Source organism: Pelophylax lessonae (assembly GCF_965119305.1).
Source record: "Pelophylax lessonae genome assembly, chromosome: 6".
Taxonomy (NCBI): domain Eukaryota; kingdom Metazoa; phylum Chordata; class Amphibia; order Anura; family Ranidae; genus Pelophylax; species Pelophylax lessonae.
The window spans coordinates 106,645,397-106,664,961 of record NC_138773.1 but is presented as its reverse complement, the minus strand read 5'-3'; the positions used below and the strand labels follow the sequence as shown (position 1 = coordinate 106,664,961).

At 39.3% G+C, this 19,565-nt stretch overlaps 1 protein-coding gene across 1 annotated transcript; it reads right to left on the bottom strand.

The window, feature by feature from the left end:
* Positions 1-2,304: 2,304 nt before the first annotated feature.
* LOC309559260 (oncomodulin-like) lies at positions 2,305-11,965 on the bottom strand. The gene is made up of 4 exons (XM_082262481.1): positions 11,904-11,965; positions 8,995-9,127; positions 7,529-7,638; positions 2,305-2,396 (listed from the first exon to the last, which is right to left on the bottom strand). Exons 1-4 carry the CDS (start codon positions 11,962-11,964, stop codon positions 2,371-2,373), a joined length of 330 nt encoding a protein of 109 aa, XP_082118607.1. The 5' UTR covers position 11,965; the 3' UTR covers positions 2,305-2,370.
* Positions 11,966-19,565: the final 7,600 nt, after the last annotated feature.

Genomic DNA, 19,565 nt, shown 5'->3' with positions numbered 1-19,565 from the left:
CACATGATCAGAAGCCGGTTCCGCCAGCTACTGATGTTTTCCTTTGATCAAGAGCCGTTTTTGGCAGCTCAGTCTTTGTGCTCACTGCGCACTCCCAGCACATGAAAATTGCCCAGCTTTTGCCACCGCACATATGGGTTACTAAGCTGTAAATGGGTTAAAGGCAAATATATTTGCAGCTGTATTTCCCCACTTTCTGTGTCTTCTAAACTATAGGCAAACCACCTGGGAGCACAACACTATCACTTGATTTTGCAAAGACTATCACTTGATTCTTTCCTTTCTCTCGAGATTGTTTTTTTTTTTTTTTTTTAACATTCTACTAAATCTTTTGGGAATTAGTACTGTTCGGACCTTAAAGTAGAGGAAATACCCCAAAAGCTTGTACTGAAAAATTGTATGTTAGTGCAAATAAAAAAAGTATCACGGACAGTACTCAATTGTTTCTGTAAATGGAACTAAGAATTTTGGTGGAGATGCTGCTCCACTGGTTTCAATAGAGTTAGATATACTATATTGTCAAAAGTATTGGGACAACCAAAATGTAATTTCAGTTATTCTATCTAGTGTGAATAGGTCAAAGTTAAAATTCAACTGTTACTTTTTTTTTTTACAATTTTTTTAATGCCTTCCCACTGAGCGTCTTCACACATGCGGCTTCACTGAAGTAGGTCTTCTTCCATAGGGCTGCATACACATTATGTGTGCCTGTGCTTTTGCTAAGAGAGCTCCCAACACAAGAGAACGAGATGTCACCAACACTCCAGGTCTCATGCTAACGAGAGAGGACCAGCTCTCAATCAGACGATCATTGTGACAACCTATGATTGATATATTGATCAGTCACTCATTCACTATCCAGCCCACCCCTTTATTTTGAATCTATCTATCCATCCATCAACCTGCTGCTCTACCATATAACCCTGCAGTGCTGATCCTTCTTTCTTAATAGTGTAAGAGCAGTCAACTTAAAAAGGGGAGGGGGCTGATCACCCCCTCTGTACGTGCCTCCCCCTTCACAGGAATGCCCATTAGATGGGCTGCAGACTGGATGAAGTTACAGTCAGCATTAAAAGAAAAAATAAGTACTTTTGAAGCTCTCTTCAACTGCATTCTTTGGTATTTCACGTACATACTATCTTGCTATTCTATAAACCAGCTCCTTTCCCCCCATCCCAATAGAAAGTGTATGGGGCTTTCCCAACTATCCAGATAAGAGTGCAGGGATAAAAGCATTTTTTGCTACAAATTTGGTAAAAAAAAGTAAAAAAGTTTCTCTTCCATGTGTGGGTTTTTTTTCCAAAATGTTTTATTAAAACAGACTTTTTTTTTTTTTGCATTGTTACCTAACTTTTTTACAGTGCTTTTTTATCTTTACTGGAGTTCTCAATTAAAGAGGGTCTTTCCACTCGTGGCAGGGAATGTTCAAATCTTGTTTCATCAGCTTCCAAATCAGATAAAAGTTTGCTATGGGTTGTGAGAAGACTGAGCTCTTACCTGAAATCATGTTCAGAAATGGGTTGGATGTTAGGAGCGATCCATAGACACTCCAAGCCATTTAAGACCTAGCATTTTAAAGAACAAAGCCTACAAAACTTCAACTGCCTATATCTCTGTGACCCATATGCAAAGAACTTGAATTGCAGTTCAATGCCAGTGTTCAAACAAGCTCATCCAGGCTAGCAGAAGCAAATCATAAGACAGAGGGTGGGAATGCCACATACCAGAAGGGTGAGGATACGGCTTCAGCCTAAGCTCCTCCTGACTACACTCTGATGTGTTTTGCCCCACTCATGGGGCTTATTCATAGAGAAGACCTGTCTTCTGATTTGCCTATTTTTCCAGGACCTACTGATTCTTCTGACTTAAGTTTTTCACTGAAGATAGCGTTTGCTTATGCAATATTCATCATATGCTCACTTTTAACCAATTCATTGTAATTTACTGGCTTCTGTAAAATATTCTTGATAACTTTCAATCCTGTAAATGTGTCTCAACCAAACATTCCTCTTTTAAACTGATGCTAATCTTTATTACGAGTTTGACAACGTTGCTGGTTTGTACAAGCATATACTTTTGGAAGGAATAATTTGCGGTTAAAAAGAAAAAACAGCAAGGCACAGTTGTTTCATGGTATGTAGGATTTTATTGGATTGTTAGGACATTCAGTAACGGTAAGTGCATGTTGCATGAAGAAACACCCATATTCTGGTCCACCAAAGTGGTACATCTTCTTTTTTCCAGCCTCGCTCATATGTCCAGGCTTGAGATGGAGACAGCCAAGGTGAATGTAAAGCACAACGTCCTGGATTTAAATGTCTTGTTTCCATTATAAGATCACTTGTATATACCACCAGAATTTGTAGGCTTCTAGGAATGAACCATTTCCTGAAATTCTACAAACCCAACAGACAGAATTGTTTAGTTGAGTGTCACAATCGCATTGTTATTTAGAAAAATGTTAAACGTGTACCAAATATGTAGCTGTTCAAATTTCCTTAATCATATTACTAGTTTAGGTTGAATAATTAAAGCGTAACTGAACCCAAGAACAAACTTGTAATATATTGCTGCTTTCTAGTCCTTAGATGTGGTGGCTGCATTAGATTCCCTCTTTTTTTGTTTTTTAGCTGTGATTATTACCGCTCTACAAACGCTACCTCTTTAAGCTGCAGAAGTTGCAGCCAGGGGTGTTCACATGTCATGGTCTTGATGCTTTGCAGTTGCACCAGGAATTATATCTTTTGTTGCTGTCGATGGGAATAACACCCGTCAAGCGCAACGCATTCAAGTAAATGGGCCACTCTGCAAGAGTCCCACAGCCAAATACAATGCACGTAGTTGTTTTGCACTAGAATAGGAGTTAAAGCAGGCAGTGAGAAGGCGAGAGATGGCCTCTTCACTGCCTATCCAATAAGAGGAATCCAAACTCAAATTGTTCTTCAGAGAGCAAAGATAGTCTTAAGCCTCGTACACACGCGTCGAAAATCGGCAGGGAATTTTCGTCCGACGACCGATCTGCCGATTTTCGGCTTGTTAGTATGATGCTTCCAACAACCGACTCCGACTTTTCGGCCGAAAAAAATCTGGTGTGCAGGCTATAAAATTTTTGTCCGCCGTCAAAACACGGCCGATTTTCGTGCAGTCAGTACAGATTTCGACAGGGAAAAATCTAATGAGCGAGACTAGGCATGTTCAGAGAAGAAAGAACAAAAAGAAAGCAAACCAACACATGACATCACTTCTGAAGTAGAATTTTGTCGGGCGAGAAAATTCGTGTGCAGTCTATAGCACATTCCAACCAACAAAACACCACTCTGGACAAAAGACGGACGATCGGTCGGCCGATAATCGTTGCGTGTGTACTAGACTTTAATGAGCCCCCAGGCTTTTTTCCTAAATTTTCAACTGACGATCCTGCTAGTAACACACTACATGTCCTAAGGTGACAAAGATTACTCACTGTGCTTTATCTATGGAGGAGCAATGTTGTCAACCTAAGACTACAGAACACATAACATAGAGGGACAGGTTTCGTAGTCTTCAAAGATACTGTATTTAGGAATAATGTACCTGATAAACATGAAGCACAGGCAGAGAGCGGTCCTACAGGATTTCTTACAAAATCAATAGTAATTTGTTCAGAAAAATCAAAGAATTCAGCTTTAAAGTTTACAGACTTTTAAAACCCATGTTTAGTAAAAAAAAATCAATAAATTGGCACAAGGGACATTACTTATCATCAAAATGATGTGTCTCTTCTGCTGCTGTTTCCTGCATTATTTGAAATCCCCACTACCCCCATCGCTGTAATCCTCCGATGCAGCGGGGGGTAATAAAGCCAAGGCAGCTGTCATATGCATTAATTCCAACTATGCCCGCTCTTTCCCTCCACCTCCTCCAGAAGCTGTACTATAGCAGCTATGAACTAAACACGATCTATGAATGGAGGAGGCAGACCATTCATTCATCCACTTGTCCTTCATTCATAGATTGTTTTTCATTCATAAATGTTCATACTACAGCTAATGCACATACCTAATCTGTTTTAATACTGAGTGTCTACATGAAAGCTAACATTTGAAATATGTCTGGCAGTAGGAATACCTACTCTGTGAACAGTAGAGGGAACTACTTAGAAAATAATGTGCAAGAGAGGGAGCTCCGGATGGATGGCACCAATATTGTGATCCTAACTTGTTCAAACAGTGGAGAACAGGTGTGGCGTGGAATAGAATCCATATAATTGTTACCCTTCCTATATTACTCTATATTACAAAGTCATATACAGTATGACGATTGCTTCATGTTTTTAGAAGTTAAACCATTTCCTATGTATATATACAGTGTGTGTTTGTGTATATATATATATATATATATATATATATATATATATATACATACACATACACAGTATTTCTTCTCAGCTAATATTCTCCTTAGAAGTCAGGTGAATGTGTCCTGGGAACACTTCAGCTGGTTAGAGGGGGTAGTTCTTCTTGTACTAAGTTTGTGATAAAATATTACAGGTTTAGCACTAAAAATAACATATATAAGGCCTAATGCACACGGGACATTAAAAACACTGCTTTTACAGCCATTTGACTCTTTCTTCTGCCTCTAAACATGCCTCTATGTTAGCCTATGTGTCCATGCCCTTTTTTAAGCTGCCTTTTCCTCTCCTGCAGCAAAGGCATCCAGTGGAAGAAAAGAAAAAACTTTCTGCATGCATGCGGCCTAAAACTGATAATAGCTGGTGGTAGTTATCCAGATTCAGCCAGGCTTGTTCTGTGATATTCAAGACATTTTGCAACTTATCCAAATGGCTTCTATAGATTCTTTGTACTGTTTTACTGACTAATTGCAAACAGGTTACAGTATGTTTATAAATTATTTTTTGCAGCACTCTATTTGTGGTAAATGGGTCTTTTATAGTGTATGTTTCTTATTGCTAGTACACTGCCTGCATGACCAATTATTCTGCTTGGTTTACCAATGATTATGCTTGTGTTGGTTTGCCAACAGTCTGTGTTTGTGTACCAATCTTGAAGCAGCATCTATTTTAGGATGAAACCCAACATGCATCTTTAATATCCTAGAGTCTTAGGCCCCTTTCACACTTGTGCGACTTCGGGACCGCAAATTTGCATGTAAAATCATACCCCATGATTTCCAATGAGTACCATTCATATCTGTGCAAACTCAAGTCACAGCAACTTCAAAGTAGTCCCTGTACTACTTTGGTCCAACTTTGATGCGACATGAGCTTCATACACCTCAAGATTTCACAGGCATTGCTTCAAGTTGCGTCATAGTCGCACGACTTTCAGGTCATACAAGTGTGAAAGGGGCTGTAAGGGTCGATTTACTGAAACTGGACAGTGGAAAATCTGGTGCAGCTGTGCATGGTAGCCAATCAGCTTCTAACTTCAGCTTTTTCAATTAAGCTTTGGCAAAAAACCTGGAAGCTGATTGGTTTCTATGAACAGCTGCACCCGATTTTACACTCTCCAGTTTTAGAAAATCAACCCCATAGGCCCCTTTCACACTGGCTTTCCGATCAGGTCTGCCTGTCAGTTTTTCAGGCGGACCTGATTGGACGCTCCATGCACCCCTATGGGGCAGCGGATGTCAGCAGTGACATGTCCGCTTACACCCGCTGCTATCCGATCCGATCCTGTCCGAGGAATCCCTATTTTCCATCCGTCTGGAGGATTGGATTGGATGGGATCAGATAGCATCTGATCTCCTATAGAGGAGAGCGGGGCTCTGACAGCTCCGTCTCTGCAAAGTAAGCGGGACAGACCTGTCATCTGCCTGCTTAGCGGGGATCAGCGGATCGTTCACCGATTGGGTTGCCACCTCATCCCTTTAATCCAGGACACATATTAATTACACAGGTTCTGAGGCTAATATAATGCACATAAGGCACCAAGTGAGTTTAATTACCACCTTAATCAGCCACAGAAACTGTGTAATTACTGTGTGTCCTGGTTTAAAGGGATGAGGTGGCAACCCTAATCGCCGATGAGCAAAACAGAGTCCGTTGGGTGGAAAGCCTGTGTGAAAGGACCCTTCGAGTCAATTTACAGTTTTGTTAAGCAGAGCTCTGGGAAGCTAAATTATCATTTTCAGCATTGCATAACAAGTAGCTGTTGTGCGTCATCTGTGCCATAATTCTGATTGGCTGTTGCTGTCTTTAAATTGGAACCTGGTATTCGGCATACAGTGCACACTTCAACTTCTTGCAGTGCCCTACTGTAAGAAGCTAGAGTCGATTTTACCAAAGCCTTAAGCCCTTTTCACACTTGTGCGACCTGTCCTGCAACTTGGGACAACAAAGTCGCATGACAAGTCGTACTCCATGATTTCCAATGAGTACCGTTCATATCTGTACAACTTCAAGTCGCAGCGGCTTCAAAGTAGTCCCTGCACTACTTCAGTCAGACTTTGATGCGTTTCTAGGGCCTAAGACCTCAAGATTACACAGGCATTGCTTCAGTCAAAATCGTAGCAAAATTGCGGCAAAACCACGGTAAAACCTACAGCTTTTAGGTCGCACAAGTGTGAAAGGGGCCTTAAATTGTATTTCCACTTTTGTCAGATTTTGGAAAACCCTTACCGTTTGTTTGTTATGCATTCCAATTCTTTTTTTTTTTTTATTTATTTCCGATGTTTCTCAGAAGAAGGCCTCATTGGCTGCCTGCAAGCATTTCTGAACAATGTCAGTGATTCTGTCCTAAGGACAGGATGAGTCTCCTCTTATTAATGTGCAATGCAAGAAGCCTAGCTTATAAATCTTTTAGGCTCCTTTCACACAGTAAGTCCGTCAAACGGACTCAGTTTTTCTCAGCGGGGGATCGAGCCGCCGATCCCCCGCTGAGCAGGAGGATGACAGCTGTGTCTCCGTGCTGTGTGCGGAGACACAGCTGTCAGTTCCCCATGCATCTCTATGGGGGAAATCGGATGGGAACGGACCCTATTTTCCATCCGTCCAGATTTGACGGATCGGATCGGGTCCGGTGTCAGCGGACATGTCTCCGCTGCCATCCAATGCCCCATAGGAATACATGGGGGGACCGTTCAGATCCGCCAAAAAAACGAACAGGCGGATCTGAACGGTCCGCCTGTGTGAAAGGGGCCTTACTCTTTGTTAATGCAGACAGTGTTTAAATTTAGTTTACAACTGATAATGAGATCTACCAGCACTAACAGTATTAAGTATGGCAAACACAACTCTCCACCCCCTTTGTAAAATAAGAGAAGTAGGATTTTCAGGGCTGGTGTTATCAGAAAATGTTATTTTAAAATGGTAAGCATAATTTTTGATAGATTTTTTTAGGATATGCTATGTGAATGAGAACATATAACAAAAATAACGTAGGAATAATCCCAATTTGGCTTCAGAAGTGGAAAAACATTTTAAGGCAAGTGTAATGCTGACAATACACTGGGTTGTTGTGTTGCAACGAAAATTATTTATGTCAACACCATAATGCGCTTGGCACAAGATAATTATACCACTCACCATCAGCTCCAATTTTCCCATCTCTGTCATGGTCCGCGCCAGCCATAAATTCTTTGGTTTCGGAGACTGTTAGTTCTCGGCAGCTTGGATCAAAACGCTGAAGGAAAAACCTAAACAAGAAGAAGACCCTTATTATAAATTGGCTAGGTCACATTTCGCTTATTTCAAGTCAATAGGATTTATGAACGATTTGCATTGTGTTAAGCTGGCCATAGATGATTCAAATCTTGGCCTGTTCAGCAGGGATTGGTCCAGATTCAAACCATCTATGGGCAGGCTAAATATATCCAAGATTGACTTGGGTACAACCAGCATATCGGATTATTGGCATGGGTTTTTTTGCCAGTGGCTACAGCTGCTAGCATTAATCCCTGTGTTCTGCCGGAAGGGACGGCTCCCCGCGACCGCTCCCCCACCGGAAGAACACAATAGCTACATGGGAGGGATTCCCCCATAAACACGGACTATGTTAATGGGGGAATTGAGCAACTCGGGGTTGCAGGAAAGAAAATCACACCATCTATGGCCGGCTTAAAGTGATTTTACAGTCTAGTTTTTTTTTGCTACAAAAATAACAAACATATTATACTTACCTCCTCTGTGCAGTGGTTTTGCACAGAGCAGCTCAGATCCTCCTCTTCTCGGGTCCCTCTTCAGTGCTCCTGGCCCCTGCCTCCTGTTGAGTGCCACCACAGCAACCAGCTTGCTATGGGGCACCAGAGCTGGGCCGCGGCTTCCACCCCCTCTCTCTCCTCATTGGCTAACTGACTTTGATTGACAGCCAATGGTGCCACTACTGTGTCTCAGCCAATGAGAAGGAAGAGTCCTGGACCCAGAGGTGTAACTAGAACCTTCAGGGCCCGGTGCAAGAAACCATGAAGGGCCCCCCAGACCCTGGCTGCGTCCCTTCTCTTCAAGCCTGGGGCCCTTTACTCTCATTGCGGGGCACTTTATTACGGTCCCACAGCGGGACCCTTTCACATGTTCTGCAGTGGGCCCCCTTCCTGCCATCTTAACGCCTCCCCATGGAGGTGGAATGCCAGGGCCCCGTTGCAAGTGTGACCTTTGTGATCCTGGAAGTTAATCCACTGGTGCCAGTAGTTTTTATTTTTTTGCTGCTTTCTAGAATATCACCCCGTTTAGGCGATATTAATCTACCTTACAGGTAATCTTTATTATAAGCTTACCTGTAGGTAAAAATAATAAAACACAGTTTACTACCACTTTAACAATTTTTTGCACTAGCTGATACATGGGACCAGGTAGCCAGAAATTGTCTTGTTTCATCTTCACATCGTTTTTGTGCATCAGTGTAGAACACAATATATTATCTTGTCATATGTATGATGAATCATATTTAAAACGTTGTAAATACTCAAATACTGTATATACTGTTTGTACTTTATTCTTTCAAATCCTAATAAAACTAATAAATAACAAATGATATTACTATAATGTTATCTTACTTGAGCTCTTCCTCTTCGATATATCCACTCTGATCATGATCTAAAACCCGGAAGACCTCTTTCACTTGGCTGGCTGTTTTTTTAGTCAGCCCACAAGTTTGGAAAAACTTCTTGTAATTGAAGGTGTCGGGAGCTAAAAAAAGTGCAGAATTATGTTAGCTGTATTGTAGCCATGTTCATTGTCATTGACATGGCCTGTGCAAAATAAAATTTTTTGAAGACCGGGTGTTTCAGCCGTACTGGGCCTTAATCAAAGGAAAGCAAACAACAAATCGCAATTTCTATTTAAAGACTCCACCTCTTGAGTACTAGATTGAACACAAGTAAGTAATAAGACGTAATTACTGTTAGAGAAATAACAATGCACATTAAAAATATCAATATAGTAAAAAGAACACATTAAATAAAATTAAAGCGAAAAATAAAATCTATAGCATAATTTTATAGGAATAAAACCATTGTGCAGCTGAACCAATTCATTGCTGAAAGGGATGGGTTTTTAAAGGGGTTCGATTTTCATATACAGTAAAACCTTGGAGTGTGAGCATAATTCGTTCCAGAAACATGCTTGTAATCCAAAGCACTCTTATATCAAAGCGAATTTCCCTATAAGAAATAATGGAAACTCAGAGATGATTCATTCCACAACCATTTATTTATAAATCCTTCAGTTTATAATCCATATAAATGGATTATAGCAATGGGATAAGTTGTGCAACCATAAAAACTCCATCCACAAATGGCAGCCACCACAAGGGGATTAGAAGCAAAATCCAGCAGGACCTACAGTGTATAAAAGAGAAGAGAGGGGCCGCTAAGTGATGCAATATGGTTACATTTAATGAAGGTTCAACGTTTAGAACCTCACATGATTCATGATTAAAAGAAGCACATCTAAGTATGCAGGCATCCGGGGTAAAGCTGTCCTCATAGACCATCCTCCGCACTGCGGGCTCTTACCATCATCAGTTTGCAGTCGTACCCAGGAAGACTATCCATCAGTAGAACGATCTAAAAGCGAGGCTTGCAGTGTTTGTGGAGCGCAGCATGGAAGGAATGACATCGATGGTGGTGCAGAGGACCATCTATGTGGACAGCTTTACCCCAGATGCCTGCATTCTTAGATGTGCCTGTTTTAATCATCAACCATGTGAGTTGCGAAATGTTGTACCTTCACTAAATGTAACCTTATTGCTACAGTTAGAGGCGCCTCTCTTCCTTTTTATACTCAGTTGTGACGTGACGCAAGCTACTTGTATATCAAGTCAAAATGTATAAAAAAAATTTTGCCTGTCTTGTAAAACGCTCTCAAGCCAAGTTACTGTCAATCCAAGGTTTTACTGTATTAAGGTTACAAACAAAAATAGAAGTTCCTGGGAGCAGATGCCCTTCGAATATTGTGATCCAAGCCTGGTGCTCAACTAGGATCACAATGTCCGCTCTGCAATTTCTAAAACTCCTCTGGTGCTGTGACTACTGGTCTGATCTGGGGTATTATTAATACTTGGTTATTGTGATAACACAGCTAGCATGATCCCACTGACAATGCATACCACTGTAAATGGAACTGCACCAATACAGCCCTGGGAATATTTGTGTAGAGATTTAGAAGACTCTTTCGTGCTCTATGCTTAAAAGAAACATAATGCAACTATGGGCAAAAAAAAACATTACATATATGATACAATCTATCAACAGCATTGACAGAGCATTGTCAATAGCTTTGGCACAGACTACTCCTGATAGACAATGCTGTCAATAGCATTAACACAGCAATGTTTTGTGAACTTCTGCAAGCAACAACAGAACAAGCTGAGAACCATAGGACAGCTCAAAAGGATACTGGTTGTAGGTCATTGTTTTAAATGTCAGAAATTCATATTTAGATGCTCAACTTTTTTTTATAAGTGTGGACCATGATTTTTATTAGCATCTCACAAACAGTAAAAAAAGATAGAATTTGCTGTTTTTGTGCCTACAAGGAAAGTTTGTGTTTTTATTTTTCTAAATAACTAATATTGGTTGCTGTATACTTTTCTAATATACAGGGTTTTGGTAGCTAAAATGCAAACCAGTACTAGGGCCCCGCCAACGTCTGAAAGCCTGTACTGCAATTAGTGCTGATTACCAATGGGCAAAGTACAATTTTTCTATAGGCTGCAAATCATAATAATAATCATTTTAATCATCATCAATACATCATACAGTTGTCTCATACAAGCTTATTTACACGTTTAAAAAACATAAAAACACTTCAAATGTATAAGCATCAAATAAAATTCACACACAACCATTATAATTTCTCTTAAAGATTACATAAAAGATGACTTAAGTGTTGTGATACCGGGATTTAACTGGCCATATAATGCTCTTTTGATTATTCATGAGAGCCTTTTTTATTCAACTGTGGATTTTTCCAAACACACTTATATCCTGAAATCAAATTTTAAGGGTTTTAAAAAATACAAACAAAAAATAGCTAAACTTTTCTGATTTTCTAAATTCTTGTTAAATTTATTTTAAAATAATTTAAAATATTTAAAAAGTCAACTATGTAGGCCAATGTAATTTAAAAAATATATAGTGGAAGTTTAAAAATTATTTAATTTATTATGAATGAATATAATTTTCAGCATCTATTAGTATGATTGAAATGCAAACAAATTAGAAAATGTTTTAATTAAACGGATAAATAGAAAAAAAATATATATAAGGTTAACACTGCTTATTTATTTTCAAATACACGTAGAAATTGCTGATTTACCAAAAGATTTGAGAATGTTCACACAATAAAATGTATTCAGATTCACTCTAGCTTTCCAATATTAGAAAAAGAAAGACCCTGTTTATTTATTTAATCTGCATATGATTGGATAATCGAAGTGAATATTTACACAATTTAGCTTTACCTTGGCACTCCCTTAGAGCAGCAGCAATGTCGGAAGCACTGAGCATTTCGTTGAGGCTCATTTTGAATCTGTAAGGAGGAACAAAAGGTGAATATTAAGTACAATTTTAGTTTTAAATGCTTTTCACAAAGAATTGTTCCGCCAAAAGGCAGTGGTGCTGTAGACAATCACTTGTAAAAATGATGATAATTATGGAGAAATACAACACTATTGGGCATATATATATATATATATATATAAAGCAGTGAATGTGACATTCGGTACCAGGAAGATTCACCTGCAGTAAATGCTTGGTATGTTTCACATTCACTGCTTTACAAATATACCCCTATATTTACAATGAAAATAGTGATTAACCCCTAAACACATCTTCAAATTAAATGTTTGGAATTTGAAATTTTTTTCTTTTTTTTTTTTTTCTTCAATTTGTATTTTGTGATTTTAAAGGTTTAATATGTTAGACTTTGTTAAATGTGAATATTAAAAAAAAAAAAAAAAAAACAGGTTGCCACGTTGAATTTAAAAGGAAATTAATAGAAATTTTTTATCTTATAAAAGGAAATTAGTAGAAAAGTTTTATCTTATTTCTAGATCCCAGATGATGATATATTTATTCACCAGTCTGTTAGTGAAAAAACACAATTATATCTAACTATGTTAAGAAATGTGAAGGCTGCAGTTCCTGACTGCCATGGTGACCCTCTGACTTCCAAGATTGACCTGGAGAAAGCACATTATGTAGATTGCACTAGCTTTCCTGATTAGTAGACTTGTTCCAGGTCAGTGGCAAAGCAAATATTAAAGCCAGAGGGTCAGCAAAGCAGCCATGCAACCATCATTATCAGCAACAGGTTTACTGTAAAAAATATATCATTAAAAAAAAAAAAAAAATATATATATATATATATATATATATATATATATATATATATATATATATATATATATATATATATATATATATATATGTATGTAATTTACATCACTAACTAACTTATTTTTATACATTTTTTTTCAACTGAAGTCAAAACGTTAAGATATTTGTGCAACAAAAAATATCAACATTGCAAGGACTGTACAAAGCTCTGTAATGCAAGTAAAATATATATTTAATTGGAAGATTTTTTTTAGGATAGGATACTCTCTATGGCTACATTATCCCAAATTTCATTAATCGAGTGATTATTTGCCACTCTGCCTCTTACATTACCATATAAATTGTTTATTTCTCTTAGAATTATGTAAGTTGAAAATTTCTGTTAAAAATAGCTGTGTGAATGACATTTTTAGAGTGTAAATTAGCTTTTATAACACATATACCTCCCTATCATCCTGACAAAAACATTAGTGATAAACTCTACAAATACAGGCAAGGCAAAGTTTGCATTGCACTCCCTCTCCAGGACCAGGACCGGTTCAGTGTTTATGTCCCAAGAACGTTTCTGGTATCATTTGAAACCATGCCCATTCTCTGAGTCTGGCTATAGAGAATAATGTCTGGCTCCATTTTTAGCTCAGTACATGCACCCAGCATGGCCTTTATGCTCTTTCATTGGATTCAAGAAGCTGAGAGCCAAGAACATAAATGCTTTGCTAACCCTAGGCAGGCTGGAGAACACAACTTCTCTACTCATGTCACCTTTGCTTTAGAAACTAACACCATTCATTTACTTTATTTTCATTTTGGTTTGTAAACTTTATGAATTTTTTTTTCCAGATAGTAGATTGCACAACTGTACATGATAGCATAAAATCGATCAGTTTTTTGGTGATTTTTTTTATTTTTTGGAAGCGGGTACCTTAAAGTTGTAATTTTTTAGATGCAAAAAAACCTACATTTTATTTAAAAAGCTAGAAAGTTAAACATAAATTACATTTGAAATAATACAAATATTTATGTAATTAAAAAAGAGAAAACAAAAGACATACATTTCATTATTTTGATATTTGATGCAATATCAGCCTTGAAAGGTATATATTCATCAAGTAGAACATAGTTAAAAAGATCTCACCTTGTGTAGTGGGAGGAGATGGTACTCGTACAAATACAGAGGATGTGTAAGGTGACAGAGCTGAAATGGAAGGAAACAGTGTGGTATATATAGGATACCACAGGTGACAATAGGCTGGACTTGGATTACCAATTCAGGGATCAAATGCACGATTTGGTGACAAGCTCAAGTTTCTCGCCTAACTAATCAACCTCTCTATTTATAACTATGTGGAATTTACATAACAATACTATTTATGCCACTTCTTAAATATTTTTTTTAAATATTTTATATTTTTGCATTTTCTATCCTTATGATGGCAGCAGTGTAACAAAATGCATATGTCTAAAGTAAGTGTATTTTAGCACTTGTCCTGCCGTATTCCCATTCCGTTCAGGCTCCCCCATAATGCACAAAATGGTAAAAGGGCTTGAACTTTTTTTCTTTAAATGGCAATACAATGAAAATCCTTTAAACACAATACAGGATCATTAAACCATTGGCCTAAAAATTAATGTTCTAGTCCATTAATGCACTGAACACTTAGAAGCCAGCAATTGCTCATTGATATCTGGGGCAGAGTGTGTCAATATTCAGGGCTAGACATGGTGCTGCCTGGGACCAATAATGAAATGCTGCCCCCCTTCCTCCTCCAAAAAAATAAAATAAAATAACACCCAACAAAAGGTCCCCCACATCTATTATTTTATATAAATATAAAATGTAGAAAATATTATATATATTGTTATCTTCTTCCATAACTCCCCACCGGACCGGTCCATCAAACACCCACTGTCTGCCCTCCTGTCACTCCTGTGTCTGCCATGCCCACCGCCCTAGAAGATCCAGCCTGCCCTGCATGAGATGGAGTTGGCTGATGTCTGACGTCATTGCGCACACCACGATCAGGTGAGGGACCGGAAGAAACGATCTGCCTTCTCATACTCATCAGTCTTCACTACAGGCGACAGTATGGTATGGGGAAATACCGCCTGTAATACGCCACAAACTGATGACACACAAAACTGCTGAAAAAAAATCTTGGAAGTCAATTTTGCTGTTCATCAGGACCCATGGTAGGGCCCTGTCAATATTTATTAACAAAACATAATGAAGCAGTCAAAGGATGTCACTAATTAAGATGTGGTGTGTTTCAGTATGTTGGACCACTCAATATATATTACTATTGGAAAAAAATCATCAGTCACAACAGAACAAGATAAATACATGTTAGTAAAAGCTAGACAGTGGTACTGGGAATTTTCTTCAACCTGTGGAAAGTAGATTACAATGTACAGCCGTGGCCAAAAGTTCTGAGATTGACACAAATATTAATTTTCACAAAGTCTGCTGCTTCAGTGTTTTTAGATCTTTTTGTCAGATGTTACTATGGTTTACTGAAGTATAATTACAAGCATTTCATAAGTGTCGAAGGCTTTTATTGACAATTAAATTAAGTTTACGCAAAGAGTCAATATTTTCAGTGTTGACCCTTCTTTTTCAAGACCTCTGCAATCCACCCTGGCATGCTGTCAATCAACTTTTCGGCCATATCCTGACTGATGGCAGCCCATTCTTGCATAATCAATTTTTTTTTATTTTTGTTCACCCGCCTATTGAGGATTGACCACAAGTTCTCAATGGGATTAAGGTCTGGGGAGTTTCTTGGCCATAGACCCATAATTTCAATGTTTTGTTCCCCAAGCCACTTAGTTATCACTTTTGCCTTATGGCAAGGTGCTCCAACATACTGGGAAAGGCATTGATCGTCACTAAACTGATCTTGGATGGTTGGAGAAGTTGCTCTCGGAGGATGTTTCTGTACCTTTCTTTATTCATGGCTGCGTCCTTAGGCAAAAAAAAAATTGAGAGTGAGGTCACTCCCTTGGCTGAGAAGAAACCCCACACATGAATGGTCTTAGGATGCTTTACTGTTGGCATGACACAGGACTGATGGTAGCGCTCACCTTTTCTTCTGCAGACAAGGTTTTTTTCCGGATGCCCCTAACAATCGAAAAGTGGCTTCTTTAATGCCCTTCTTAACACCAGGCTATCTTTCAAAAGTCTTCACCTCACTGTGCGGGCAGATACACTCACATCTGCTTGCTGCCATTGCTGAGCAAGCTCTGCACTGGTTGTGCCCCGATCCCACAGCCAAATCAACTGTAGGAGATGGTCCTGGCGCTTGCTGGACTTTCTATGGCATCATGAAGCCTTCTTCACAAATGCAGTGGAAATATTTGTTATGGGATTAAGTCCATTTTCATGGCAAAGAGGGACTTTGCAATTCATTTCAATTTTTCTGATCACTCTTCATAACATTCTAGAGTATATGCAAATTGCCATCATAAAAACTGAGGCAGCAGACTTTGTGAAAAATTAATATTTCTGTAATTCTCAAAACTTATGGCCATGGCTGTACAGTATATGACAAAGCTGGGATTCTAGAAGACTGATAATTTCATACAGTTACTTTGTAAATTATAGCAAACTGTATATACAGTGTACACTTTATTAAAGTGATTACAGGATAGGGACATTGTATTGGGTTTGCAATAAAGCGACACTAAGCTCTGGTTTAAAAAGAAAAACATTCCATTAAAATATGTATTCTCAACTCAAACAAAAGCCCTTCTATTTGCTGGGAGCACAAGGGAACCACTCTACCGAATGCATTGAAGAAAGCTGTTGTATTCTTTACAAGGCCTGCACACCCATAATCCAGGTTCAGGGTTCTGCTATACAGTGGGCATTAGCATAGGGTCCCTAATGTTTAGAAGGGTAGAAAAGGGTAAACCGTACAGCCATCAATCTATCCCTTATTCAGATCTTCTGTCAATGGCCATTACCACCTCCATACCTGAACTGGCTGCTCTTCCTTCCTTTTTTAACATTTACTCTACGTCACCCAGAAGGTTAATAAAAAGGCTTACACCTTCCCACCTTCCATTCACTGTAGCAGTTCATTTTCACTCTCTGTTCACAGTAAACCAGACCAGACGATTCACTTAACCAGAAATGTATTTTACTCAATGAAATGGCGGAACAAAAAATTCTTCAATATCTTTACATCATAGTTTGGCCATCAATCACATGGGCATTGTACCAAGTCACAACAAAACAGTGTTCCTTTTCAAATATTAGGCTGGACTTAGGCTGGATCTATGCTGTGGTTTCGAATACCTATTGCTAGTAACAGTTTCCAGTTTATGGTAACATGGCTTGCTTTCAGTCCTGTTTCAGGGTCCCACCAAGGGGTAAACCCACTGTGTAACTCTAGAGCAATTTGTGTATTGTCCTTCTCACACCCACAACTAACTATTGACTATTCTTGGCCCAACCCCTTCCTTTCTTCCCATGCTACGGGAAGCACCACAGACCAAACGGCAGACATACCACAGCGTATTAACCCTTAAAGTGGTTCTAAAGGCTCAAGTTTTTTACCTTCATAGATTCTATGTACATCATTTTTGGTGCTGTGATCTGACTTCCTGTTAGAGGTTGGCTACATTTGTTCTCCATGGTCCCACTGTATGTAGAAATGTAACCACCTTCTCTTGTTTGCACCTGGGATGGACTAGGAACTATAGACTTAGGGATTTGTAGTGTGCATTGAGCAGTTCACATGACGGTAACTAACGTACGATGTTCCTTCCAAATGATTGGAAGTGTGGGGGAGGGAAAGGTTCCTCAGTTCACACAACAGGAAACAATATAATGTGTATAGATAACTTTTTTGAGTTTGGCAGGCCATACACGGGTTTGAATCTTGTCCATTTCAGCAGAAACCTGCTGAGATTTGAACCCGTGTATTGGCAGGCTGAATGTACCAAGTTGATCGATCGATCAACTTGGATACAACCAGCGTGCTGGGTTCTACCTGCGATTATCGCTAGTGGTTGCTGCAGATTATTAGTAGCGGCCTGTGTTGATGGGGGGATGAAGCAATTTTTTCCCTGCAACCAGTGGTTGTAGGAAAGAAATTTGCTCTATGTATGACCAGGTTCTAGGTTGAACTGGATGGACTGATGTCTTTTTTCAACCTCACTAACTATGTAACTATGTAACCAGCTTAAGGATATCGTTTAGTGTCACTTTAAGTGAGGTTCTTACCCTTCCCTATTTTTTTTAGTGTATCTACTGTATACCCAAAACTTTTTTTTCATATTAAAGGGTGGGGAAGGATTAGAAAGCCTGTCAGCTTTTACTGCAATCTAGGGCTTTGTTAAAGAGATTTCCCATTACCTTTTACCCTGGGGACAACGTTTTTCCAGACAAGAAGTGAGGGAAAAAACAGGAAAACAGACAACAATAAAAATCTGAAAGTGGTTCTAGCACTCCCCTACCTAATTGAACCTAATAGGACATACAGTATCTCACAAAAGTCAGTACACCCCTCACTTTTTTTTAAATATTTTATTATATCTTTTCATGTGATAACACTGAAGAAATTACACTTTAATACAGTATTAAGTAGTGAGTGTACAGCTTGTATAACAGTAAATTTGCTGTCCCCTCAAAATAACTCAACACACAGCCAATAATGTCTAAAACGTTGGCAACAAAAGTGAGTACACTCCTAAGTGAAAATGTCCAAATTGGGCCCAATTAGCCATTTTCCCTCCCCGGTGTCATGTGACTCATTAGTGTTACAAGGTCTCAAGTGTGAATGGGGAGCATGTGTGTTAAATTTGGTGTTATCGCTCTTACTCTCTTATACTGGTCACTGGAAGTTCAACATGGTACCTCATGGCAAAGAACTTTCTGAGGATCTAAAAAAAATAATTGTTGCTCTATAAAAAGATGACCTAGGCAATAAGAAGATTGCCAAGACTCTGAAATTGAGCTGCAGCACCCTGGCCAAGACCATACAGCGGTTTAACAGGACAGGTTCCACTCAGAACAGGCCTCGTCATGGTCGACCAAAGAGGTTGAGTGCACGTGCTCAGCGTTATATCCACAGGTTGTCTTTGGGAAATAGACGTATGAATGCTGCCAGCATTGCTGCAGAGGTTAAAGGGGTGGGGGGTCAGCCTGTCAGTGCACAGACCATATGTTGTGCACTGCATCAAATTGGTCTGCATGGCTGTTATCCCAGAAGGAAGCCTCTTGTAAAGATGCACAAGAAAGCCTGCAAACAGTTTGCTGAAGACAAACAGACTAAGGACATGGATTACTGGAACCAGATCCTGTGGTCTGATGAGACCAAGATAAACTTATTTGGTCCAGATGGTGTCAAGTGTGTGTGGCGGCAACCAGGTGAGGAGTACAAAGACAAGCTTGTCTTGCCTACAGTCAAGCATGGTGGTGAGAGTTTCATGGTCTGGGGCTGCATGAGTGCTGCCAACACTGGGGAGCTAAAGTTCATTGATGGAACCATGAATGCCAACATGTACTGGGACATACTATAGCAGAGCATAATCCAGGGAGGTATTCCAACATGATAACAAGCCCAAACACACCTCCAAGACGACCACTGCCTTGCTAAAGAAGCTAAAAGTAAAGGTGATGGACTGGCCAAGCATGTTTCCAGACCTAAACCCTATTGAGCATCTGTGGGGCATCCTCAAAAGGAAGCTGGAGGAGCGCAAGGTCTTTAACATCCACCAGCTCCGTGAAGTCGTCATGGAGGAGTGGAAGAGGACTCCGGTGGCAACCTGTGAAGCTCCGG

Excerpts from the sequence above, each read along its gene's own strand:
- LOC309559260 (XM_082262481.1), bottom strand. The coding sequence starts at position 11,964 with ATGAGCCTCAACGAAATGCTCAGTGCTTCCGACATTGCTGCTGCTCTA. Across the intron at positions 9,128-11,903 it reads TGCTCTAAGGGAGTGCCAAG|CTCCCGACACCTTCAATTAC; the intron begins GTAAAGCTAAAT and ends CACTTTTTTTAG. Across the intron at positions 2,397-7,528 it reads TGGGAAAATTGGAGCTGATG|AATTTCAGGAAATGGTTCAT; the intron begins GTGAGTGGTATA and ends TTGGGTTTGTAG.